Source organism: Oryctolagus cuniculus, chromosome 6, assembly GCF_964237555.1.
Source record: "Oryctolagus cuniculus chromosome 6, mOryCun1.1, whole genome shotgun sequence".
Taxonomy (NCBI): Eukaryota; Metazoa; Chordata; class Mammalia; order Lagomorpha; family Leporidae; genus Oryctolagus; species Oryctolagus cuniculus.
The window spans coordinates 26,772,841-26,800,155 of NC_091437.1; the positions used below are offsets into that span (position 1 = coordinate 26,772,841).

Below are 27,315 nucleotides of genomic sequence, written 5' to 3' on the forward strand. Positions count from 1 at the left end.
CCTTTACTGACTAAGCCCCAGTCAGACTTTAATGCCCATCCTGAATGGCACATTGTTTCAGAAGCCTCACTTATTGTTCGTGACCAGGCTTAAGTTCCCCTGTTATGTACTCCTGTATCACCCTGGAGGCCTTTACAAAATCTTAAATTATCTCATTATTTTTTAGTTTACTTTTTTAAAGATTTATTTATTTGAAAGTCAGAATTATGCAGAGAGCAGAGGCAGAGAGAGAGAGAGAGAGAGAGAGAGAGACAGACAGTCTTCCATAATCTGATTCACTCCCCAGATGGCCACAATGGCTGGAGCTGGGCCGATCTGAAGCCAGGAGCCAGGAGCTTCTTCCGGGTCTCCCACATGGGTGGCAGGGCCCCAAGGACTTGGGCCATCTTCCACTGCTTTCCCAGGCCACAGCAGAGAGTTGAATTGGATGTGGAGCAGCCAGAAATTGAACTGGCACTGTGGGGAGCAGGGCCTGTCTCCCGCAACATGGCGAAATAAGTACTGAGATTACTGAGACTAGACTAGACCACTGAGACTATTAAGACTAACTCTATGCATCTGATCTCCCATCAGATGGCACTGAGAGGGAGTAAACAAATCTTACACAGCTGCTTCGTCAATTAGCTCTGATTGGAAGAAAGCGGTGTGCTCAGCACGTGGGCAGCAGAGCACGGATTGGTGGGAGAGGACTATAAAAGGGGAAGAGAGACAACATGCGAGACCCCCTAAGAGAGTTGGTCAGAGAGCTTGTTGGTGCTGCTCCTCCACGGAGGTGGGGGAGCAGCAGCAAATCCAGGAAGGACCGGTGTCGTTCCTCCGTGAGTGGGGGAGAGACACGGCACCCATATGGGATGCCGGCACTGCAGGCAGCAGCTTTACCCGCTGCGCCACAGCGCCGACCCCATTTCTTAGTTTATTTAATAGCTCATGATTTCGCTGCTTCTTCTTCAAGACTACTGGCTAAATGGGGCGGGCTCTGTGTCTGTTTTACCTCTGCAGTACCTTAGTGTTGAAAACAGACAAAGGAAGTAACACTCCAAACAGAAAAGGGTCTGACTTCAGGCTCTGAGTGCATGACTTACTGTAACAGATATGGGACTACATTTAAAATAGTCTAGGGGCCGGTGCTGTGGTGTGGTGGGCTAAAGCCTCTACCTGCAGCACTGGTATCCTATATGGGCATCAGTTCGAGTCCAGGCTGTTCCTTTTCCGATCCAGCTCTCTGCTATGGCCTGGGAAAGCAGTGGAAGATGGCCCAAGTACTTGGGCCCCTGCACCCACATGGGAGATGTGGAAGAAGTTCCTGGCTCCTGGCTTCACACTGGCCTACCTCCAGGTGTTGTGGCCATTTGGGAGTGAACCAGCGGATAGAAGACCTTTCTCTCTGTCTCTCCCTCTCACTGTCTGTAACTGCCTCTCAGATAAGTAAGTAAAAATCTTTTTTTTTTTTTTTTTTTTTTTTTTTGACAGGCAGAGTGGACAGTGAGAGAGAGAGACAGAGAGAGAAAGGTCTTCCTTTGCCGTTGGTTCACCCTCCAATGGCCACCACGGCCAGCACGCTGCGGCTGGAGCACCGCGCTGATCCGAAGGCAGGAGCCAGGTACTTCTCCTGGTCTCCCATGGGGTGCAGGGCCCAAGCACCTGGGCCATCCTCCACTGCACTCCCTGGCCAAGCAGAGAGCTGGCCTGGAAGAGGGGCAACCGGGACAGAATCCGGCGCCCCGACCGGGACTAGAACCCGGTGTGCCGGTGCCGCAAAGCGGAGGATTAGCCTAGTGAGCCGCGGTGCCGGCCAGTAAAAATGTTAAAAAAAAAAAAATTCTATACCCTGGAAGAGAGGTCAATGATGCTGATATTTTCTTAGGATTTAGGGCAAGGGGATTTCTGGAGCTGTTAAAAGCCAAACTTAAGAACAACGAAATACAGTACCTGGTGGACATAATATTCGAGATCAAAGAGTGCAGCAATCTTCTCTTCCAGGCTGGAGTTCGAACTATTGAACTTGTTGATCAGTCGTACCATGATCTGCATGTCAGTCTCAATGACAACATTCAGCTCATCAAACTCCTTCTTCAGCTCCTCAATGGGGCGGAAGAGCCTTTTTACTTCAGCCTGCCTTGCCTGAGGAAAGCAGCAAAGAGAGGATTGATCCACTCAGCTGGAGACACCCATGCCCAAGATGGCCTAGTCCACCGCAGGTGCCCATCCTCAGAGAACTGCTGCTCCCAGACTCACAACCTTCTTCTCTATCTCCACTATTAAAAATCCTGATATTTTCTAAGTCTTCTAAGTCTGGAGAATAGAGCCCTCAGAGTTTACCATGCAGGCCTCTGCTCCAAAATCACAAGATTTTTGAAGGTTCACTTATTCAAGTGCAACTTCAAACATTCAAGAAGAATGAAAGTCTTATGGATCAGGCTCACCTTCAACTCCTAACTACATATGTGATGGCAAAGCTCAAAGGTAAAATAATCCACACCCCAGTTCTCTATCTTCTACAACCATAGACTATCTTGGCTTTGCCCTGCCCATCTTAGCAACATTTGAGGGAAACCCAGATATCAGAAACTGTGGGTAGGAGCTGTCAGAACAGGAACAATTTGCTGATGCAAATTAAATCACTGTCATTACTGTCAATCTAACCACAGGTGTACAATTTGTTCAACTGTTTGAAATGGCTAAATTACTGTATGTACTATACTGAAATCTCGAAAAATTTTCTCTCAATCTCTCCCCACCCCATACACATATAAAGATTTTTTAAAATGAAGTTATATAGGAAGAGAATAAGACTTTAATTGTTTTTGTCCCAATTTTAGTGGACAGCACTTATGGAAAGAGTCTGAAGGTCACTGTGGTTGATGTATCTGTCTTCCAAGAAAAATTAAAAAGCACGAACATTTATAAAAAGCAGGATGATGAGCAGCTGTCAGCTCCCAACTGCTCATCTAATACCTATGGGTTTCTCTCCCCAGTTACAAGCACTCCATAGAAACACTGACAACAGAAACCAATCAGCCTCTTTGAAAAGTCCAATCTCCTAGCAGAGCAATCATGTCCACAGGGTGCTACATCCTGATTCTCTCAGCCTGAACAATGGGAACTCCTCTACCTGGCACCCAACTAAAGAACTCAACGATGGCTGCCAAAGCTAGGCAAGGAGGTATGCAAGAGCTGAATCTTTTATAGAGCTATGGGATGACAGGCAAGTGGGCACAGAAGAAAAGAGTGACCTCTGCCTCACAAGATGATGTGTGCCTGTCCCTCAAGAAGACCTTTAAAATTTTTTTTTATTTGGAAATAATATGTTCATTGGAAATTATAAAAATAGTACAAAGTTTATAATACACTCTTCATCTGGCTTCCTCCAATAGCAACATCTTAAATAATGAAAATATAAAAGCAAAACCAAGAAAAGGACATAGGTACAATACCGGTAACTGACTGTAGGTTTTGTTCAGATTTCACCACCTTTCACATGTACTTATCTGCATATATGCATGTATAAAATTTTATCCAAAATATACACATGGGTAATCACCAGAACAATCATGTTACCATACCCATCAATAGTTAATCTCTTTTTCTGACAAAGTAGTATTCCATGATACATATACATAATATGCTTTGTTTTGACAGGTTGAAGAACATCTGCGTTGTTTCTGTTTTTTAGATATGGTAACTAAAACTGTTATGAACATTTGCACACAAGTTTTTATTTAAGCATAAGCTCTTATTTCCCTGGGATAGACGCCCAAGAGTACAATGGTTGGATTAAATGTTAAGCTTATGCTTTATTTCATAAGATACTGCCAAAATGTTTTCCAGAGTGGCTGTACCTTTGACACTCCCATCACCAATGTATGAAAGATCAGTTTTCTCTATTTCCTCACTTGTATTCATTATTATCAACATGTTTAAATTTCAGGCATTCATACAGATATGGAGTGACATATCACTGGATAGCATTAGCATTTTATAATGGTTAATGATACAAACCATCTTTTCATATGTTTATTCATTATCCATATATCCTCCTAGGTAAACTGAGAACATTTTTTCTAAATAAACTGTTGGTCCTTATCGTTGAATTTCTTTTCTAAGTTGTTTCTTAAAAATTATTTATTTGAAAAGTAGAGGGGCTGGCACTGTGGTACAGTGGGTTAAAGTCCTGGACTGCTGTGCCAGCATCCCATATGGGTGCTGGTTCAAGTCCCAGCTCCTGCACTTATGATCCAGCTCCCTGCTGATGCACCTAGGAAAGCAGTGGAGGGTGGCCCAAGTCCTTGGGCCCTTGCACCTGCATGAGAGACCCGGAAAAAGCTCCTGGCTCCAGATCATCTCAGCTCCATCACGGCCATTTGGGGAGTAAATCAGCGGATGGAGGACCTCTCTTCTCCGTCTCTTGCTTTAACTCTGTCTTTCGAATAAATAAATCTGTTCTTTAAAAAGAAAAGAGAGACAAATACAGAGATATAGCTGTTATCCACTGTTCCATTTCTGATCCAGCTCCTTGCTAGTGTGTCTGGAAAGGGAACGTGTGCCTAGAAAGGGAACAGAAGATGGCCCAAGTACTTGGTTACCTGCCACTCATATAGGAGATTCAGAGTCCCTGGGTTCTGGTTTGGCCTGGCCCAGGCCTGGAGCTGTTGCAGTCATTTGGAGAGTGAACAGAAGATCTCTGTCACTTTGCCTTTCAAATAATAAATAAATCTTTAAAAAATTAAAAAAAGAAATTTGACAACATTAAAAGCACAAAGGATAAAAGATTAGAGGTTGACCAACATTTTTAAAGGAGCATAACTGTCAAGAAATAGAAGAGATGCTTAATTCCTATCATAAGCCATACAATGAGAAACTAAGCACTGTTCAAACTATTCTTTGATAAGTTTTTCATAAAGAAATACAAAATTTTAATTCTCAACGTGCCTAACTTTTAAAATTAGACTACTAAATAAATTAGCATTGCTATCTTTCCATATCTATACATAATTTTAAGCAAAAATGTGGTTTTTTACTTGTTCAATAAAAACTGTTAAAGATCATGGAACAATCATAACTTCCATAGATTATTAAGGCTGCTTTCCATAGCTTTAGTTTGCACACCCACCCAGATCTCAAACATGGGTGGTCCTAGTTTCCAAAGATTTTCTCCTACATTTAGTTCTAAAAGCTTTTTATAAGTTTTTCATGTTTCATTTTACATTTAGAGCTATGGTTTCAAAATGATTTTTAAAAAATCTTATTTGTTTATTTATATAAAAGAGATGAAGGTACACAGACACACACAGAGAGACAGAGACAGACACAGGTACAAAGATAACCCACCTGCTCGTTCATTCCCCTAAATGAAATGCAATAGCCAGGGCTGGGCCGAGCCAAAGCCAGGAGCCCAGAATGTAATTTTTTTTTTTTTTTAAAGATTTTTATTTGAGAGGTAGACTTATAGACAGAGAGGGGAAGAAATAGAGAGAAAGGTATTCCATCTGCTGGTTCACTCCCCAAATGACCACAATGGCAGGAACTTGGCTGGTTCAAAATCAGGAGCCAGGAGCTTCTTCCAGGTCTTCCACATGGGTGTAGGGCCCTAAGCACTTGGGCCATGTCTACTGTTTTCCCAGGTCATAAGCAGAGAGCTGGATTGGAAGAGGAGCACCTGGGACAAGAATCAGCACCCATAAGGGATGCCAGTATCAGAGGCAGACCCTTAGCCTTACTATGCCACAGTGCAAGCCCCACTGGAACTCAATTGTGATCTCCCATGTGGTTGACAGGGATCCAAGTACGTGAGCCATCAGCTGCTGCCTCCAAGGAAGCTAGACCCACAAGCAGAGCCAGGACTCAACCTCAGGTATTCTGGTACTGGACGCGGGCGTCCAAAGTGATGGTTTAACCTCCACATGAACATCTGCCCCTGAATTTTTGTTTTTTAAGAAGGTGGCAAGTTTAGGTCATGGGTCATATTTTTGTTTATGCATATCTACTATTTGTTGAAATCCCTGTTTTCTGTTGAATTCCTTTATGCACCTCTGTCAAAAATCAGTCAGGTGTATGGGTATGGGCCTACTTCTGGATTTTTTATTCTATTGCAATGTTCCATTCATTAACTATGTTTCTCTCCCTCCACCACACTTTGTTGATTACTGCAGCTACAGAATAAGTCTTAAAATCCAGTAGAGTAATTCTACTTTATGATTCTTTTTCAAAATTGTTTGTTAGTCTAGTTCCTTCATCTTTCTATGTAAACTTTAGAATAAGCTTGTCTATGTCTATAAAAAGTCTGGCTAGAATTTGACAAGAATTACATGTTACCTAGATCAACTGGGGGAGAACTGACACTTTTACTATACTGAATCTTTCAATACATTGACACAGTGTGTCTTTTCACTGATTTAAATCTTTGATTCAATCTCATCATTGTCTTTCATCAACTTTTTAATTGTCAGCATAGAGATCCTATACATGTCTTCTTGGATTTATTCCTAAATATTTCGTTTTTAAGGAAGCAATTATAAGTGGTACTGGTGAGTTTAAAAATATTTTCACCTTATTTGAAAGGCATAGAGGTAGACAGAGGTTTTTCTGTCTGCTAGTTAACTACCCAAATGTCCCAAAATGCCAGGGCTGGGCCAAGCCAAAATGAGTTGCCCAGAACTCAGTCTCAGTCTCTCTCATGCGTGGCAAGAACTCAAGTACTTGAGCCATCCTCTGCTGCCCCCAGGGTGCCCATTTGCAGGTAGCTGAATTGAAAGCAGAGCCAGGATTTGGACCAACACTCCAAAATGAGATGCAGGCATCCTAAACAGCATATTAACTACCCACCCCAGTATGTTTTTAACCGCAATTCCCACATTATTAATTTCTAGTATATGAGAACACAATAAATTTGTGTTGTCTTTGTATACTCTGACCTTGCTGAACTCAATTATTAATTCTAGCTGGTTTAGGATGGGGGGTGTTATTTGAGATTTAGACAGTCATGTCATCTGCAAATACAAATAGTTTTACCTCTTCCTTTCTAATCTGTATTTTTTCAAATTTCCTTCTCTTGTCTTACAGCATTGGTCAGGGACTTTGCTGAATAAAGAATGACAGTGAAAACCTTTGCCCTGTTCTTGACCTCAGCAGAAAGTGTCCAGTCTCTCATTAAGTATGATGTTGGGTGCAGACTTTTTTTGGTAGATGCTCTCTATGTTTTTTTTTTTAAAGATTTATTTATTTATTTGAGAGGTAGAGAGAGTCTTTCATCTGCTGGTTCACTCCCCAAATGGCCTCAATGGCAGGAGCTGGCCGGAACCAAAGTCAGGAGCCAGGAGCTTCTTCTGGGTCTCCCACGCAGGTGCAGGGTCCAAGGACTTGGGCGATCTTCTATTGCTTTCCCAGGCAATAGCAAAAAGCTGGATCAAAAGTGGAGCAGCCAGGTCTCAAACTGCTGTCCACATGGGATGCCAGCACTGTAGGGGGCAGCTTTACCCACTATGCCACAGATCCAGGCCCCGGTAGATGCTCTTTATCAAGTTGAAAACAGTTTATATTTCTCGATTTCTAGTATTTTTTTTTTTTTGACAGGCAGAGCTAGTGTGTGAGAGAGAGAGAGAGAAAGGCCTTCCTTTCTGTTCGTTCACCCCCCTAAATGGCCGCTATGGCCGGCGCACTGCGCCAATCCAAAGCCAGGAGCCAGGAGCTTCCTCCTGGTCCCCCATGAGGGTGCAGGGCCCAAACACTTGGGCCACCCTCCACTGTCTTCCCGGGCCACAGCAGAGAGCTGGACTGGAAGAGGAGCAATCGGGACAGAATCTGGCGCCCCGACCGGGACTAGAACCTGGGTTGCTGGTGCGGCAGGCGGTGGATTAGCCAAGTGAGCCGCGGTGCCGGCCATTTCTAGTATTTTATCATAAGAATGGATGTCGCATTCTGCTAAATGTTCTCAGTGTTTCAAGTAATACATGATGATGCAGTTTTTCTTCTTTAGCCTATGGATACAGGTGATACTAACTGATTTTTGGATGTTAAACCATCCTTGCATTCCTGTAATAAATCCCACTTGATTGCCATGTATAATTCTTTTTATATATTTATAGATTTGATTTGCTAATAGTTTGTTGAGGATTTCTACATTTATGCCAATGAAGGATACCGATAGAGGGTCTTTTGTTTCGTACTTTGTCTGGTTTAGGTATCAGCATTAACACTGGCTGCATGTAATAAACTGGGAGTATTCCTACTCCATTTTTCTGGATGAGATTGTGCAGAACTGATGTTAATTGGTTTTCATTATAAATTGAGTTTAATGGTTAGAAGAATATTCAGATTACTTCATATTGGGTAAGTTTGAATAGTATGTATTTCTGAACTATTTCATGTAAGTCTTCAAATTTAGATGAAGAGAGTTGTTCATAAAATAATTTTATTTTACATTTAATGTATGTAGGATCTATAATGTAACAGGTTTCAATCCCAATACTGTTTATATCTCACTGATTTTTTACTTTATTAGTCTTCAGAGAGGTTTACCTCTTTTTGGTTTTGCTGATTATCTCTTTTATGTTTTATTTATTTACTTTTTTATTTGACAGATATAGCTAGACAGTGATAGAGAGAGAGACAGAGAGAAAGGTCCTCCCTCCGTTGGTTCACTCCCCAAATGGCCGCCACGGCCAGAGCTACACCAATCCGAAGCCAGGAGCCAGGTGCTTCCTCCTGGTCTCCCATGCAGATGCAGGGGCCCAAGCATCTGGGCCATCCTCCACTGCCTTCCTGGGCCACAGCAGAGAGCTGGAGAGGAAGAAGAGCAAACAAGACTAGAACCCAGAGCCCACATGGGATGCCAGCACTGCAGGCAGAGGATCAACCAAGTGAGCCATGGCACCAGCCCCTACTTTTATGTTTTAAATTTCATTGATTTCGGCTCTCTATTATTTGCTTCCTTCTGCCTGCTTTGAGCTTATTTTGATCATCTTTTCCTATTTCCTTGATGTAGAATCTTTTATTAGACTTCAGATTTTATTTTTCTAATATAAGCATTTAGCATGATAGATTTCTCTTTCAGCTTTAGTTGTATTCCACAAATTTGGTAAGTTGGAATTTTTTTTATCCAGTTCAATGTACTTTTTACAAACTTTCATTGAGATTTCCTACTTAACACATATGTTTGGAGAGCCTCCTGCTATCTACTACTGACTTCTGGTTTGATTCTTTTATTGTCACAAAATACACTCTATAATTTCAAGTCTTTTATAATCTAGAATATAATGTTATCTTGGTGAATGTTCCATGGACACTTGAAAACAATATATATCCTGTTATTAAATGGAATATTCTAAAAATGTCAATTAAGTCTTCCTGGTATTATGCAGCTCTTTCATATCCTTGCTGGTTTGCTGTCCAGTACTTGTTTTAGTAATTCTGAGAAAGGAGTGTTGACATCCCAATTTTAATTGCAGATCTGTTTCTATCAGTTTTATCATTCAGCTATTTTGATTTACAAAGTAAAACTTTGGTGCATACACATTTAAAATTACTACATTTGTTAGTGGATTGATCCTTTTATCATTATGTAATATTACTCTGTATTGCTGATTCATTTCCTATGCTCTCAAGTCAATGTTACGTTTTAAAATTAGTACTTGTGTGATACACTTTCTATTCTTTTACTTTCAGTGTACCCCCTTTAATGTTATATTTGGGTTTCTTGTAGAAAGCATTTATTTGGACCATTTAAAAAATCCACTGTAAGAATGTTTCCTTGTTAGTATATTTGAATCATACATATATTAATGTAATTATTCTTATGTTACACCTTAAGTATGCCACTTTATTTTTTATTTTATGTTTGTTCTGTTATTTGGCTTCTCTACAGAGTTCCTGAGTACATCTGTTTATATAATTTTACACTGATTGTTTTACTGTTCCAGTATTTTATCACACTCTGTATAGAAACTATCTCCCATTATGTTCTTTAATCCTTTTCTTTTTATAACTGTCAGAAAAACTTTCTTTACATTGAGAAAGAGAATAGATATTATAATTTTTGTTTCAACTATCAAATAATTTTTAAAGTTCAACAAAGACTATTATTTTTTTCTGGGTTTTTATTAATTTAATTGGTCTTCCTCCTATATGTTCCAAGTTTCCTTCTACTATTTTTCCTTTCCAGTTGGGGAATATCTTTTAACTATTCTTTTAGCGTAGATATGCTAGTGAAAACTGTGCTTAATTTTCCTTTGTCTGAGTATGTCTTGATTTCTGTCTCACTGACTTAAGGGTATTCATGGCCTGCAGAATGTTGAGTGGACAGTTCATTTTTTTAAGCACTTGAAAAACGTGCAACACACTGTGGCCTCTGTGATTGTAGATGAAAAATTCACTATCATTCAATCACTGTTAATCACTGTTTCCCTTTAGATAACAATTTTGTTTCTTTTTTTTTTTTTTTTTTGGACAGGCAGAGTGGACAGTGAGAGAGAGAGAGAGAGAGAGAGAGAGAGAGAAAGGTCTTCCTTTTGCTGTTGGTTCACCCCCCAATGGCTGCTGCGGCCGGCGCACCACGCTAATCCAAAGCCAGGAGCCAGGTGCTTCTCCTGGTCTCCCATGCAGGTGCAGGGCCCAAGGACCTGCGTCATCCTCCACTGCACTCCCGGGCCACAGCAGAGAGCTGGTCTGGAAGAGGAGCAACCGGGACAGAATCCGGCGCCCCGACTGGGACTAGAACCCGGGGTGCCGTCGCCACAGGCAGAGGATTAGCCTAGTGAGCCGCGGCGCCGGCCCTCTCTAGTTGTTTTAAAGACTTTTTTTTTTTTTTTTCTGACTTTAGTTCTCAGAAGTTTGATGGTGCTATATATCTTGGTACTGGTTTGAGTTTATCCTGTCTGGAGTTTACTTGGCTTCTTGAATCTTTGGATTTATGCCTTTCACCAGATTGGAGATCACTTAGTCACTGTCTCTTTGAATATATTTTTCAGTACTATATTCGTTTTCCTCTCTTTCTAGACCCCCAATGACACAAATGTTAAATATTTTGTTATAGTCCCAAAGAACTCTCAATTCTGTGCAAACCCTGCCCCCCCCCCCATTTTCTGCTACTCAGATTTTAAAATTTTACTTATTCATCTTCAAGTTTACTGATTATTCTCTCTGGCATCTCTAGTTTGCTACTAAGCCTAGCCAATGACTCAAAATATTACATTTTTTAGCTCTATAAATTCATTTGGCTCTTTTTTGAACCTTCTTTTTCTTTGCTGACGTTTTCATTTGTTTCAAGAGTGTTCACAATTGCTCATGGCAATTTTATGATAGCTGCTTTAAAATCCTTGTTAGATAATTCCAACTTCTGAGTCATCTCAGTGTTGGCATCTGTCTTACTCAGATCCGGTTGCTATAATTAAATGCCATAAACTGGGTGGCTTAAACAACAGACATATATTTCTCATGGTTCTGGAGGGTGGGCAATCCAAGATCAAGGAATCAACCAGTATGGTTCCTGGTAAAGTCCTCTTCCTAGTTTGCAGAGAGACACTGTCTAGTTGTGTCTTCACATAGCTGATCTCTCCTTTCTCCTCTTATACGGATACTAATCCTTCATGGAGCTCCAATCTCATGACCCCACTTTAAATCTGATTACTTCCCAAAGCTCCCCTACCCCAACATAACATCATATTAGGGGCTAGGGCTTGAACATGTAAATGTGGAGAGAGACAAAAACATTCAATCCATATAGCATCTATCAATTGTCTTTCCTAACCCAAGTTGTGATTTTCCTGGTTCTTAGTGTGACAGGTGATCTTCAGTTGTATCCTACACATCTTGGATATTAAGTTGTGAGACTTTGGATCCTATTTAATCTTTCCCAGCAGACAGTCACTTTGTTGAGGTTTGTTGTACTGATTCTGGTTTACTTATTTGGGCTGTGGCTCCACTGATAATTTCATTTTCAGAGCCTTTGCAGTGCTATTCTGGTCTGTTTCCTTTGTGTGCTACACAGAGGCCAATCTAAAAACCTGAGCAGGATTCCACACTGGTTGTTGAGTTCTCAAGCCTGTTGAAGTGTTAATTCTGGTCAGTTTCTTACAGGGTTCACTGGGTGATGTGTCCAAGACTTCATGCACCCAGATCCTTTTTCTCCAAAATCATACCCTCATTCTCTAGTAAGGTGGTGGGGCAACACCTGTTACCAATGGATGCTGGACAGCGGGAGTAGAATTCTAGGTTCCTCCCTTGGTCTCTATTGATTTTTTTTTTTTTTTTTGACAGGCAGAGTGGACAGTGAGAGAGAGAGACAGAGAAAAGGTCTTCCTTTGCCGTTGGTTCACCCTCCAATGGCCACCGCAGCCGTCGCGCTGTGGCCGGCACACCGCGCTGATCCGAAGCCAGGAGCCAGGTACTTATCCTGGTCTCCCATGGGGTGCAGGGCCCAAGGACTTGGGCCCTCCTCCACTACACTCCCTGGCCACAGCAGAGAGCTGGCCTGGAAGAGGGGCAACCGGGACAGAATCCAGCACCCTGACCGGGACTAGAACCCGGTGTGCCGGCACCACGGCTCACTAGGTCTCTATTGATACCATTCTTCCCTAGTGGGTAAACCAAAACACTGCCTCATTGCTGCTGATCTAAAGACAGAAGTTCATATTCTTCACTTACTCCAGAGGAAAATAAGAATGCTGCCTCACTGCTACCAGATTAGGGTGGAAGGACAGACTCTCCATGTCCCAGTATTGATATTACCCCATCAAGATGCTGCCAGGCTGAGGACATTCAAGTTCCCTGCCTGGATGTTGCTTATACCATCCTAGCAGGATATGTAGTCTTCTGCTCTGAGATAGGAGGGGGAAAATTACACACACTTGACTTCTGCTGGAACTAGGAGGAAGAGCAGCAGGAGAGCAGAGCAGCAGAGGAAACAGAATACTACCTCATATGTTGTTGCTATTGGGAGGAGTTTCAAGTTCAAGCACTCCACTTGGTTTTTGTCAATCCTGGTGGAGGAATCAGAGTACAGCTTACTACCAACATCAAGAAGAGGGTAAGAAGTCCAGACTCCCCACTTAACTTACAAAAGCAAGGGTAGGGGATTTTCATTGCCCTGACTAGAGTAGGATGGCTATTATAAAAAATATTTTTGTCTTGTTAGGCTGCTCTTTTCTCAGTCCTTGGTTGGGGGGGGGGGGGTGAGGCAGAGGGAGAGTTTTCCATTCGTTGGTTCACTCCCCAAATGGGTGCAATGGCCAGGGTTGGGTCAGGCCAAAGCCAGGAGCTTTACCCATGTTTTCCATATGGGTGAAGGGGCCCAAAGGGAGCTGGATTGGAAGTAGAGCAGCCAGGACTTGAACCAGCACCCATATGGGACGCTGGTGTTGCCACAATGCTGGCCCCTCCTTCGAGATTTAAAAAATATGTACCTGTTGGCATTATGTATGGCTTATGTAGGGTATGGCTTATGTCCAGAGCCTAGTCTGGGATATATAGAAGGCAAAAAGAAAACCCAAGGAACCCTTCGCCAGTTTCAAGTCCCACAGTCAATTTCCCACTTTCTTACCACCTTTTAGAGTTTTTCTATATTGGTTTTTCGTATTACTTCAGGATTTCTAGTTATCTTTAGTGGAAGAAGTAGGGGAAATGAGTCTACTACATCTTGCCGACAATCAAAAGTTTAAGAATATCATATATGAAAGGTAACAATCTGTGTAATACAGGTGAACAATAGCTTACATGATAAAACACAAAGCATCAAGCAATTTTTATAGTAATACATGGATAAACGGATAAGATTCAACAACAAAACTCAAATCTTTTGGGCGACACAGAGCTTTGCTGAGAAGCAAGGAACTCTGGAAAGCACTGATTAATTCAGATTTACTAAGGTGCCTATGGACACAATGGAATTGATGTCCTTCTCTCCCCAAAACAATCAAACTCAAAAAATTCAATTGAAAAGATATGGCCCTATATCTAACAGAACTGTCTCTGTAAATAGCAAAAGCACCATCTTGGGCCTGCATGACACCACATAGGCTACATTTAAAGATTAATAAATAAAAATTATTATAGCCTCTGAAGCCAGGAGTTTGAGACATGTAGGAAACTACTGTATCGATTTCAGGTCAGAGCCACTGTAATAGCACACTGGCAGTGAGGTCAGTCAGTCCAGAGAGGCTCCAAATGACAGCAAGAGAAGGACCTCTGGACCCAGCACCTCAATGAAGGAGCTAACAAGCTAAGTTCAGCTGAAGCAAAGAAAGAGTGTGGCAGCCAAACTTGAGAAGTGACTCAACTCAGCAGGTACTGGGATCTCACATTTGCATGCCAATAGTGGGATCCCCTTGCTGGGGGAAGATTAATTTTAACTGCAAAAATCAGTAACTAAAAACTTTAAAATAATCTCCTGATTTTAGATTTTTCTAATCTTTTCATTAACATTCATATTTTTTCTACACTAACTGAACCATGCACTCCAAGAGAGCAAAGACAAACAGGTAAAGTGGGTCTTTCATCCACAACAAAGAGGAAGTTATTCCCCCCCAAGAAACCTTTTATTTAATGAGCACAAATTTCCTCCTCCCTCTCCCATTCCTAGTCCCATTCTCCATTAAGATTCATTTTCAATTAACTTTATATACAGAAAACCAACTTTACTAAGTAAAGATTTCAACAATTTGCGCACGCACACACACACACACAAAATTGTTTAAGAACAAATTTTACAGTTAATTCTCATAATACAACTCATTGAAGACAGAAGTCCTGCAAGGGAAGTAAGTGTGGAGTGACTCTTGTTATTAATTTAACAATTAACACTCTCATGTATGACATCAGAGATCACCCAAAGCTCTTGACATGGGCTGCCAAGGCTATGGAAACTATGTGAATCCACAATTTCTGTTAGTATTTAGACAAGACCATAAGCATAGTGGAAGTTTTCTCCTCCAGGAAATGACTTTCATGCTCCTGTGAGCCCAACATGGAGCCCATAGTTAGGGAGCAATAAGCATGCAGGGGCCAAAGCCTTGGCCGCCAAAACACTAATCCCCATCCCAGCCACCTGGTACACATATTTTCTTCTCCTGACCTCCCCTTCAACAGGCATGTTGGGATGCAATTACATGCATCACCCTCCTTTATCTGCTGCTGCTGCTACCCTGCACCTGACCTTCCCACACCACACATACTCTCTATGCAGGACGTGTAACTTTGGTAAGATAAGTAAACACGTAGAGACTTGGCTTGCTTATTAACACAGCGTAAATAGGTGAACAACAGCCCTTCCCCCTCAAGAAAAGCTTCATTTGCCTCAGAAATACTTTGTTCTGAGGGATATGAAAAATCTATGACTTATTTCTCCAACACAGAACCCAGTGTTGCTTCTCTGTGTTACGGCCAGGATTTGCAGAGAGGTCAGAGAGGTATCAAGGTCAAGAGGACTGTGAGTTGAGAACTTACATCTCCAAGGTGGCCATCTTTCAAGGACTGACAGGACTCCATTGGAAACAGAAATGATCTGCAACATTTTATGGCTGTGCCAGGAGCTCGTGATCCATCTAAGAGGAAGATTTTGTCCTGGTGTAGGTCTTATACCTCTGAGTCCTCCCAGAAATTACAGATGTGGCCAAGGGGCTGTGATTCTTTCCCATTCCTTTAGCAAGCCTAAGTCATTGTCTTATCCCAGCCCCATGCTGTTTATCTTAAAGATGTATTTATTTATTTGAAAGGCAGAATGCCAGGGTTGGGGGAAGGCAGGAAGGCAGAGGTGAGGGTGGGGAGGGAAGAGAGAGATCTTCCATATGCTGGTCTACTCCCCAAATGGCTACAATGGCCACAGCTGAGCCAAGAGCCAGGCACTCCATTCAGATCTCCTACATGAGTAGTAGGGGCCCAAGTTCTTGGGCCACCTTGCACTGCCATCTCAGGTGCCTTAACAAGAAGCCATAGCTAAAGTAGTTTGGACCAACCAATGCTCCCATATGGAATACTGGCATAGAAAGCAGTGGCTTAACCTGCTGTGCCAAAATGCTGGCCCTAATTTGTATGTTAGGAGTCCAAGGCCTAAAAGAAATACATTTGTTACATGTTCAAATGACAGGACAAGGCCACACTTCTTCCTTCTTGATCCAGCTCTTCTGTTGTTTTAGTCCAAGCTTATGACTAAACTGAGCAGGAGTGAGAAGATCTAGATTGTATTTACTCCCTCAAGTCCATGTTAATGGAGAACATCTCTGCTATATGCCTCAATTTTTCTAAACAGGTAATGGAAAGTTGGATTCTAACCTAAATTATGACAAAAATGCTCCCAGAATTGTTTTTTAAGTAGCCTATAAAGGATTTCTTACTGTCATGAACAGAGCTTTAAATTATTTTATAATATTATTATCTCACGTTTATTGAAAATGTTCCCAAAAATATGATTCCTTTCTTTGCAAAAATACCAAGGCCAATGTTACAGGGTTATACCAACTGGGAAGGGTATCACACACCTTGTCTTCCTTTGAGCTCTTTATGTCTGTTCCCTCCTTGAATTTTGCAAGAGCGCTCTTGAGATCTTCAGATGTGTAGGTGTAGGTGTTGATGTCCAATCTGTCCAAAGAGAAGCTCAGAGTCAGGAGGAAGGCATTACACCCCCAAGAAAGGCAATGCTACTGGGTGACTGGCACCCCAAGGTAAGCAAGGACAGCCCTGCTCTAATTCTGAGTACACTATCAGACCTCTACCTTCAGGCAACGAGAGGTCAGACAGGGCAACCCTACTCTGAAGCTAGAGGAGGAAAACATAACTGGAGATGGCCTATTTCATGAAAAAGCAGGAAATGACTTGAGGCAGACAGAAGCTCATAAGAGACACAGAGCTTTTAGTCCACTGCTCAGGCAGACACAAAAATGCTGCTCTCTCAACACCTGCCCCAGCAGAACCACATGGATGGCAGTGGGCATAGACCCAGGGAGTAACATCCACCCTTATTTATATTCTTCTGGGAAAGGGGAGAACAGAAATCCAAGCCCCAGTCTGTGTCTGACTCGATTTGACAAGTCTAAGCACAGAGGAAGGCAAGGTGCAGCAACCTGACAAAAGAAATGATCTGAAATAACAAGGCAAAGAACCAAGGCCAGCCACCTTTCACAGCCAGCTTCCAACGGTAAGGAGAAAGGAACCAATGTGAATGTAATCTCAGGACCCTATTGAAGACTAGCATGGTGCCCTCACCAAGACAGTCAGAGCTGATCCAAGCCCTAGTCATTCATCTTGACTGGAGAGAAGGTATGCATGAGAGGAAGCAGGTTTGACCACTAGCATTTATTTCAGTTCAGTGGACAGAGCTAAGCACAATACTGATGAACAGAGAAGGAAGTGTGCAGTGTGGGCTATGTATGACAAGACTGTCTAGCTGTGGCTGGGTTAAGGATAATTCAGAAGATTTCGGGGGAGGGGATGCTGGAGTGAAGGGCTACTGGCCTGCTCTACTTCAAGCGAGACAAGTGTATAAGTCACACAGTCTAAGCAGGGTTTAGCTGTTATGAGAGGGCAATATACCAGGGGTTTTGATAACTCAGTCTTTGATTCATCCTAGAGACTCTTTAGGGTCTTGGAAAAAACACTTGTCTTCTCCAGTCTCAGCCCTCCTAGCTAATTAGTAAAAGCTACTCATTTCCATTTACTGAGCACTTATCTAAGTATCAGGCAGTGTGTCAGAAGTAGTATTTTATTCAAATACTTACTGCAATTGTACAAAGTTAAGGAGAGGATACCAAATCCCTCTCCTCACAGAGTACTGTCACCTGCCAAGTACATGAGAAGGTCATTGTCCTGTGCCACACCTAAGAGAGAGCTAAGGAGTCAAGAGCCAGAGCATGACTTTATCTCCTCCCTCTCTGAAGACTTGGTCAGTGCTAATTCCATTATGCCTCACATCTCCTTTATTGCCCTAATTCCCAGTCTCCTAGGCCATCCATCATCACCCACACAGTCCCCAACTACACACACACACACACACACACACACACAAGAAGCTGGTGCTGTCACTTCATTCCTCACTGAGAAAACGGAAATTATCATCACTAACTTCCTCATCTTCCTATCATTAGCTCTGCAAACCAATTTGCACCTAACTCTACAGGTCTCTACCTTCTCTTCTACTACAATGGACAAGAGTATCCCTACTCCTGTTAAACTTAGGTTCCAGATCTCTCTTGCCTTCACAAAGGCTTTAACTCCCAAGGTTAAACCACAACCTCCTACCCACACCATCAAGTTCTACCTTTGGTTGAATGGCCCCTTAACTCCTTTGACCCCATTGTTTCCTGTGGTTATTATGTGGTTTCCCTGTTCCCACTACAGCTTATGCAACCACCACCTTCCCTCAGTCTTCCCACCCTCTACCTCTATTTACATCACCATTGGCTCCAATCTGTTTTATTCCCACAACTCCACTAATACCACTCATCCATGTAACAAATAATTGATGCCAAATCAACAAACCTTTCACTAACTTTGTGTTCTTCAACTACTCAGCAGCATTTACATGCTTTCTGCCCCTATGTCTCCTGGCCCTTTCTGAAACACTGTCCTTGCCTGGCTTCTTATGATTGCAGTCTCCTGTTACTCCCCCTCCCTCACTGCTTCTTCGCCTCCCGCCTAACCCTCTATGCTGAAACGCCCCAGTTTAGTGCTGGATTCCTTCTCTCGGTCTTCAGGAGATTTCTGAATAACCAGCTGTCAGTGCTGCTCAGACTTACATCTTTGACCAGACCTCTCCTCTGAGCAGCGACAGACTCTTGTACAACTATGTAACTGATTCATCTTGGGTCTCAGATGTTTAATAAGTACCTCAAACTGATGGAATCTAAAGCATAGCTCTTGATGCTTCTTTCTCTCAAAATGTCCTTCTTCTGACTTTTGTTTCAATAAATTGTAGTACCAAACGCTCAACTGCCCAAGCTCCCAAGTGAGGCTTTATCCTGAATCCTCTCCTCTCCCTTCAATTCCTTCATCTGAACTGTAAGCAAGTTCTGTTTGCTCAACCTACTAATTAAATGTCCAAATTCATCCATTCTTGACTTTGATATTCCAAGACTAAGTCACCATTCTGTTGCCTGATTTACTGAAATGGCATCCTAATGTTCTCTGTGCTTTTGTTCACCTTCAATCTCCAGACACACATCAACTAGTTATCTTGCAAAACTACACTACAGAAATTACTCTCCTGGAGCCTAGAACCTTTTGATAGTTTTCCATTACAATTAAAAGTGAATGAAGGGTGCCGGCATTGTGGAGCAGCAGGTTAAGCAGCCACATGTGATGCCGGCTTTAAACAACTGCCTGCGATGCCAGCATCCCATTTGGGCATTGGTTTGAGTCTGCTCCACTTCCAATACAGCTCCCTCCCTGCTAATGTGCCTGGGAAGCAGCACAAGATCGCCCAAGCACTTAGACCCCTGAACCCATGTGAGAGACCTGAATTAAGCTTGTGGCTTCAACCTGGCCCGGCCCTAGCTGCTGCAGTCATTTGGAGAGTGAACGAGCAGATGCAAGATTCCCTATCTCTCTGTTTCTACTTCTCTCTATATATTTCTGCCTTTCAAATAAATAAATCTTCAGGAAAACAGAGAATGAAGAACAACGCACATATTCCTAGAGATTCCACATCCTCTGACCCTCACATATCTATCCAATCACATCTCTTATCAGCCTCTTTCTTTCTCCTCTTCTCTATCATCTGGATCATTTTCTTGTTTTTAACTTAACAAAGCCATTTCTGGACATAGGCAGGAATTCTTGTTGTTCCATCTGTTTGAAATGCTCTAAACACTACACCTATAAACTTAACACTCTATGTGGCTAAATTGCCCTCATTCTTCAGGTCTTGATGAGGCTCTCCAAACCATCCTAGCTAAAGAAGCTTCTCCAGGGACTTATCACCTTGTTTATTTCTTCCCTAACACTTATAATACAATCTGTGAACACCTTCTTTATGTGTTCATTTACCTGCTTTTCTACCTGCCAGTTTCCCTAATGCTCACATCTTGGCAGTTTTATTTACTACAGTATCCCAATGTCTGGCACATGCGCACTCAATAAATCTTTTGTGAAATTAATGAGTAGATCAAGTAAATAGCTCTATCCTTAGCCCATCCCCTTAAGCAGTTGATAAATGCTCAATCCAAAATGGCACAACTTTGATGTGGTTTATCTTCATCCCATAAACACAGGAGGAAGATCAAAAGAAGCTGGTTGTTCCAGGGCAAAAACATGGTCCATGGAGATGTTGACAGGTATACAGACAAAAACCAGTCCAGTGGAGAGAGCAATCCCCAAAGTGTAGGAGCCAAACATGCAATGAGCTTAGGCACAGACAAGGGAACCCTCCAAGCCAAGCCACTGTCAGGGTCACATCCCGGACCTGAGAGCCGAGGACATTGTAGCTCTCGGTAGGAGTATGGAGACTCTGCCATGAATTAGGCTTAACAGATTATCCCCAACTGCTTCTAGGCCAATGGTTCTTAACTCTGTGAGAACACCACATTCTATGACAATATGAAGGAAATCTATGGATCTTATCTTCCAAAACAATGAGTAAGCAAAATACTGTAATAATGCTAAGCTATTGACCCCACCCATGACCTCTGTTTTCATTCTAGTATTAAAGAGCTTGGAAGACACTATGAAATGGAATTGGAGGAACACAGAATGAGATCCATCCAAGGAGGATAATAAAGTACCCACCAAGGGTCACCAAGCCTCACTGAGCTCACAGCACCAAATTTCCACACACCTTGTGAATGGCTTTGGTGTTCTATTCAGAGGTTTATCCTTAGCCATAAATGCTGAGAAAAAGAAGAAATGTGCAGCAAATCTTGGAGGTCATTCCAGGACAGAGCCCTCAGATATACTCCAAGAGTGTTGGTTCAAGTCCTGGTTACTCTGCTTCCAGTCCAGCTTTCTGTTAATGCACCCTGGGAGGCAGCAGATGATGGCTGAAGTACTTGGGCCCCTGGCTTCAGTCTAACCTAGCCATGGCTATTGTGGGCATCTGGGGAGTGACCCAGCAGCTGGAAGATCTTCCTCTGTCTCTCTGCCTTTCAAGTAGATGAAAATAACTAAATACTAGGGCCAACACTGTGGCACAGTGGGTTAATGCCCTGGCCTGAAGCGTCAGCATCCCATATGGGTGCTGGTTCGAGACCTGGCTGCTCCACTTCCTTCCAGTTCTCTGCTATGGCCCGGGAAAGCAGTAGAAGATGGCTCAAGTGCTTAGGCCCCTGCACCCATCTATCTGGAAGACCTGAAAGAAGCTCCTGGCTTTGGATCAGCACAGCTCTGGCCGTTGTGGCCATCTGGGGAGTGAACCATCGGATGGAAGATCTCTCTCTTCCTCTCTTTCTCTCTCTCTGCCTTTTCTCTTCTGTGTAACTCTTTCAAATAAATAAATAAAATCTTTAAAAAGAATAACTAAATACTAAAAAACAAATAAAGAGGCAGTAATGAGAACAAATATTTCTCCCTTATGCTGTGTCTCTAAAAACCATGTGGATGGCTCTGCTCCTATTCTAAAAAGATACAAGCAACACAGAAAACAGTAAGTGCTGCCACTGATGATCTATACCCAGGAAGTAGAAAAGCAACTTCTCATGGTATAAAAACCAACAAACAAAAAGCTCAAAACTAATCAACTCACTAAATCAATATTCTCAAGGCAAGAAAAAAAAGGCTTTTTCTTGAAAACATAAATAAATAAATAAAAGGCTTAGATTAAATCTGAGGAAAGACTTTATGAAAGTACTCTGAGATGCTGAAATACACGTGTATGTGCATATGCTGGGGATGGAGAAAGGCCGGAGGGGCCACACAATGCTGTTTGATGATTTCTCAGATGGTGGTAAGGATGAAGTAATTGCCTGACCTGGGCCACTCTGGGTTTCAGCCTATCTGGAGAGACAGAGATGAAAGATCCTTCCTGGTCTAGGGTGACTGTATCTATCTATCTAAACATAAAGGACAATTTTCAAACAGAGAAAACTGTACAAACCTGAACAGGCTGCTCTGTGGGGCTGTGTGCTACCTGGCTAACGGGGCATGTGGGCTGGCTGAATGCCCTCTCGCCAGGTATGTCTGGCAAAGAGTCAGGTTAAAATTGGGTCTCTAAGGTCCTTTCATGACTCATACCTAACTGAAAAATATAGTTAGAATAAAATTCCAAGGACTGAGTAACACTAACCTTATTCAAACCATGATTAATTCCTAACAGTTACATTATTCAAAATAGGGGTCAACAAACTACCTGTAACAATCAGGTAATATTTGTAGGCATTGTGGGCCTTATAGTGTCTGTTCCAACTAATCAGCTCTGACATTGTAGTAAGAAGGCAGCTATAGACAATATGTTTAAAAATGAACATGGCCATGTTCCAATAAAATTTTATTTATAGACATGAAAATGTGAATTGCATGTAAATTTCATGAGTCATGAAATAATCATCTTCTGAATTTTTTTCTCAGCCATGAAAATATAAAAATCAACTTAGCTTGTCAGCTAACCCAAACAGACAGCACTCCCAATATGGCCCACAGGCCATAATGTACTAGTCCCTGTGTTAGAATTTCATGGCTGGTGTTTATACTGAGCTTTCAAACTGCACAGTTCCAGTAAACCCTGCAATCTTATGCCTTGCCTTTATTCAGGAAAGACCAAGCCACCCACCCAAAAAAAAACTTGTTAATTCAAGACAATGTCCAGAAAAGTAGTATGAAATGTTTAAAATCAAATAATCTGAAGTTGTTATTAAAAAATACGGTTAACTCTAACCATTGCAAACTTTCAGTAACTTCCATTTTTATAGTATAAAGAAGCCTGTTTTAATACTCACTAACAAGAGGAAAAGTTAGCCTGAATTAAAGACTTTCAAATGCAATTTTATTGTTCACCAAGGAAGGATTACTGCAAAGCAGAAGGCCTAACAGGCCTGTTTTAATGAATAGATGACTCATCTGTAATCAGTGCATTAATTGTTGGGATTCAAATGGGTGCTCTTAAAGTACTGGGAAAAACAGCTTCATTTTTAAGGCAGGTTAAGCATTCCCCCTACAGCCTTTTTTGAAGTATCAATTTGCTTTGAAAACTGTTTTTTCCAAAGACTATAGAAGTAAACTTCCATAAACCCTGACAGATTTATCAAACTTCCATGCTATTAAATTTCTTTTTTTTTTTTTTTTTTTTTTGACAGGCAGAATGGACAGTGAGAGAGAGAGAGAGACAGAGAGAAAGGTCTTCCTTTGCCGTTGGTTCACCCTCCAATGGCCGCCGCGCTGCAGCCGGCGCACCGCGCTGATCCGATGGCAGGAGCCAGGTACTTATCCTGGTCTCCCATGGGGTGCAGGGCCCAAGCACTTGGGCCATCTTCCACTGCACTCCCTGGCCACAGCAGAGAGCTAGCCTGGAAGAGGGGCAACCGGGACAGAATCCGGCGCCCCGACCGGGACTAGAACCCGGTGTGCTGGCGCCGCAAGGCGGAGGATTAGCCTAGTGTGGCGCGGCGCCAGCCCCATGCTATTAAATTTCAAATAATAATAATTTAAAAAAAGCCAAACTCGGGTAACACTTTTGGTATTACAAAATCAATGTCATTACTTGGCCTCCCAGGCCTCATGGTTGATATTTACCTTTTGCCTTTTTTCAACCCTTTCAAATTATTTTGGAACTTGTCTTCATACTGTAGCTTCACTTCTCTTGCCCCAGTTTGAAGATTCAACCGTACGTGGGATCCTGCAGGGACAGCCTGACCTGAAAGCCAAGAAGAAAAAACAGTTGTGAGGTACAGAGTCCTTGGAGGGACAATGTGAAGGAACAACTGGCTGACAAACCAACAGAAAGATCAGACACTGCTGCGTTCACGTACCGTCACAAGCCATCTATCGCTCTCCCACTAACACACACTCACACACCACTTGGATACATCCCTTCTGCTCATCTGTAAGTGAACGTGTTTGGGATTAAGGCTGAGGGAGAGGGGGTGAAAGGATAACACTTGAATCTTGCCCAATCAGAACCTATAGAATAAAGCTAGTCTATGTTTTTCTTCAATTGAGCTAATAAGCCTTCTTGTGACATGCAGTAGTAAATGATCAATACCTATTTATTTGTCAGGACACAGTTACATTACTGCCTCCTTCATGATACCCTTCCTGCCCCTTCCCTCAAAGTTCCACTAAACCCCAAGCAGCCTGCCATCCCAGCAAGCTTACACCTCACCATGCTCTCGTGTTTAAGTTGGCTCCTTCTGTAAGGCTTGCTGCTCCCTGAGCATAGGGTGTCTATCTCTTCCTTTTTGCATTCCCAAGTCCTTGGGCCAGAGCTTGGAACAGAAAATGGGTTGCACTTAACATCTGTAAGAGGGAGGAAGGGCTGACGCTGTGTCATAGGAGGTTAAGCCACCCCTTGCAGTGCCAGCATTCCACATGGGTGCCAGTTTGAGTCCCAGCTGCTCCACTTCCAATCCAGCTCTCTGCAATGGCCTGGGGAAGCAGTAGAAGATGGCCCAAGTTCTTGGGCCCTGCACCCGCAAGGGAGACCCGGAGGAAGCTCCTGGTTCCTGACTGATGCAGCTCCGGCCATTGTGGTCAGTTGGGGAATGAACCAGCAGATGCAAGACCCCCCGCCCCTTCTCTGTGTAACTCTAACTTTCAAATAAATCTTTTTTTTTTTTTTTTTTTTTTTTTTTTTTAAAGGAGGAAGCTAGAAGAGACTGGGACAAGCCAAGGGAGCAGGGAGTGAAACCAAGAGAAACTGAAAACCTGTACCCACCTATCTCAAAGCTAATTCACTAGCTGGCTAAACAAGTGTAGTGAATGTATGGGCTATTCATAGCCACCACACAAAATTATCCAAGGACAGTTAATGAACAATTGTCCAAGATTACACATTACCAAGAGCACGTTATACCCATTCACTCATCCATGCATAGAATTGACATCTACCAACAAACTACTACACTCAGTTGGTACTAGTAGTTCTAGGAACACAAAGATGAATGTGAATGGCTGCAAGGACAATGTCTGCAAAAGACCTTTACATGTAGGAGCCTGGACATTTAAAGCCAAGAAGATGCTTCTGACACCTAGTCTTTGATTCTGCTTTCTCCTGCCCAGAGGATGGCCTCAGTGTGCTAGCCTAAGTTTGAGTCAGAAACCAAAAATGATGACAACCTGAAAAAATTCCTTCCAGGGAAGCACTCAGTACAAGTTCTTTCAAAATGATCAGGTTGGCTGGCGCCACAGCTCACTTGGCTAATCCTCCACCTGAAGCACCAGCACCCCAGGTTCTAGTCCCGGTTGGGATGCCAGATTCTGTCCCGGTTGCTCCTCTTCCAGTCCAGCTCTCTGCTGTGGCCCGGGAAGGCAGTGGGGGATGGCCCAAGTGCCTGGCGGAGGATTAGCCAAGTGAGCCACAGCGCTGGCCGAACAAATGTTTGAAACATGTTTTTGTGGTTGGCTTGTCCTGAGATTCTATCATCACCATGAGAAAGCACAACTTGTCACTGCTAGCCTTCTGGTCTGAGAAGGCTGAGACCCATGGAACAAGGCTAGAGGCAACTGTGGATCTGAGCTGAGCCCAACCACACTCATCGAGTATAGCTGTCCTGCAGACATGTGAGCAAGAATAAATGACTGGATTTCTTTTTAAGTTTTTTACTTTGAACTCCTTTTAAACTTAGACAATATTTGCAAAAATGGTACAGACATTGTCAATATACCTCTCACAGTCTTTCCACATTATGATGATCAGAACTGGAAAATTAACAATATGCTTCACCAAACTAATGATCCTTTTCAAACCTTCCAGTGTTCCCATTAATGTCCTTTTTCTGTGCCAGGAGCCCACATGGCCTTTCTCCCTAGTGTCCTCAGTCTCCCCTTGTCTCTCATCACCCTGACGTCCCTGAGGATACTGATTGGTTATTTAGATGAGATCAACAGCAAGTTCTTCTCACTATGAAACTGAAGTCACACATCTCGGGAGGAAGCAGCACAAAACTGATGTCATGGACTTCTCAGGGAGTCTTATCAGTGTGGTACCTGTATGTCTTGATCAACCAGAAAAGGTCACATCAACTTTTGTTCTATAGTATGCAAAAATCATGAGAACCTGCCTGACTGTAGAAAACAGCTTGGTAGTGTCTCAAAACTTAAACAGAGTTCCCTATGAAGCCAACAACTCCACACTCAGCTGTATACCCAAGAGAACTAATACCATGTGCTCACACAAAGCGAACTGACACATGAATGCTCACAGCAGCATTGATCACAGCTGAAATCTGACAACACCACAAATATCCATCAAAAAATATGAGAAATATTGACAGATAGGGTCTTCAAAAATGTATGGAAGCATGTATTATAAAAATTATTCATTTGATTTCAAAAAGATTTTTTTTAACATTTTTTATTTATTTGAAAGTCAGAGTTAAAGAGAGAGGAGAGACGGAGATCTTCCATCCTTTGGTTCACTCCCCAAACGGCCACAATGGTTGAAGCTATACTGATTTGAAGCCAGGAGCCAGGAACTTCTTCTAAGTCTCCCACATGGGTGCAGGAGCCAAAGCACTTGGCCTGTTCTCCCCTGCTTTCCCAGGTATATTAGCAGGGAGCTGGATCAGAAATGGAGCAGCTGGAACTTGAACTGGCACCCTTATGGGCTGCTAGCACTGCAAGCAGTGGCTTTACAAGCTACGCCACACAGCTCCTCAAAAATATTTTAAACCAAAATAATCTTATCTGCTCATTTTATTTTCCATGAAACTTTTTTTTACTTTAATAGAATACTGAGTTTATTTCACATGCATACATGTTTTTTGGGGCCAGCATTGTGGTACAGCAGGTTATGCTGCTGCCTACAACATTAGTATCCCATTCAAGTCCCAGCTGCTCCACTTCTGATCCAGCTCCCTGTTTATGTTCATGCAAAAGCAGTGGAAGATGGCCCAAGTACTTGGGTCCCTGTGACCCATATGGGAGACCTGGTGGAGTTCTGGGATCCTGCCTTCAGCCTGGACTAGCCCTAGCTGTTGCAGCCATGCAGGGAGTGAACCAGTAGATGAAAGATTAATCTCTCTCTCTTTCAAACAAATAAATAAATATTTAAAATACTTTATTTCAAAGGCAGAGTGATAGAAAAGGGGGCAGGGAGACAGAAATTTTTCTATCCCCAAATGGTTTCAACAGATATGACTGGGCCAAGCCAAAGTCAGCAGTCAGGATCTGCATTATGGTCTCCCCCATGAGCAGCAGGAGCCTAATCACTTGGGCAATCCTGCATTGCTTTCCTAGGCATATTAGCAGGGA

The 27,315-nt window shown here is 42.5% G+C and overlaps 1 protein-coding gene across 5 annotated transcripts in view; it reads right to left on the reverse strand.

Moving 5' to 3' along the window:
• The window catches only part of SIL1 (SIL1 nucleotide exchange factor), a 276,780-nt gene that overhangs the window by 77,933 nt on the left and 171,532 nt on the right, over nucleotides 1-27,315 (reverse strand). For 3 of the 5 annotated variants that reach the window (XM_008255096.4, XM_017341087.3, XM_070076184.1), the window contains 3 exons: nucleotides 23,638-23,758; nucleotides 16,464-16,563; nucleotides 1,930-2,121 (listed from right to left, as the gene is read on the reverse strand). In XM_008255096.4, the coding sequence (XP_008253318.1) occupies nucleotides 1,930-2,121; nucleotides 16,464-16,563; nucleotides 23,638-23,758 (413 nt within the window). The remainder of the gene's footprint in view (nucleotides 1-1,929; nucleotides 2,122-16,463; nucleotides 16,564-23,637; nucleotides 23,759-27,315) is intronic. The other 2 variants (XM_008255099.4, XM_070076185.1) reach the window with 1 other exon arrangement.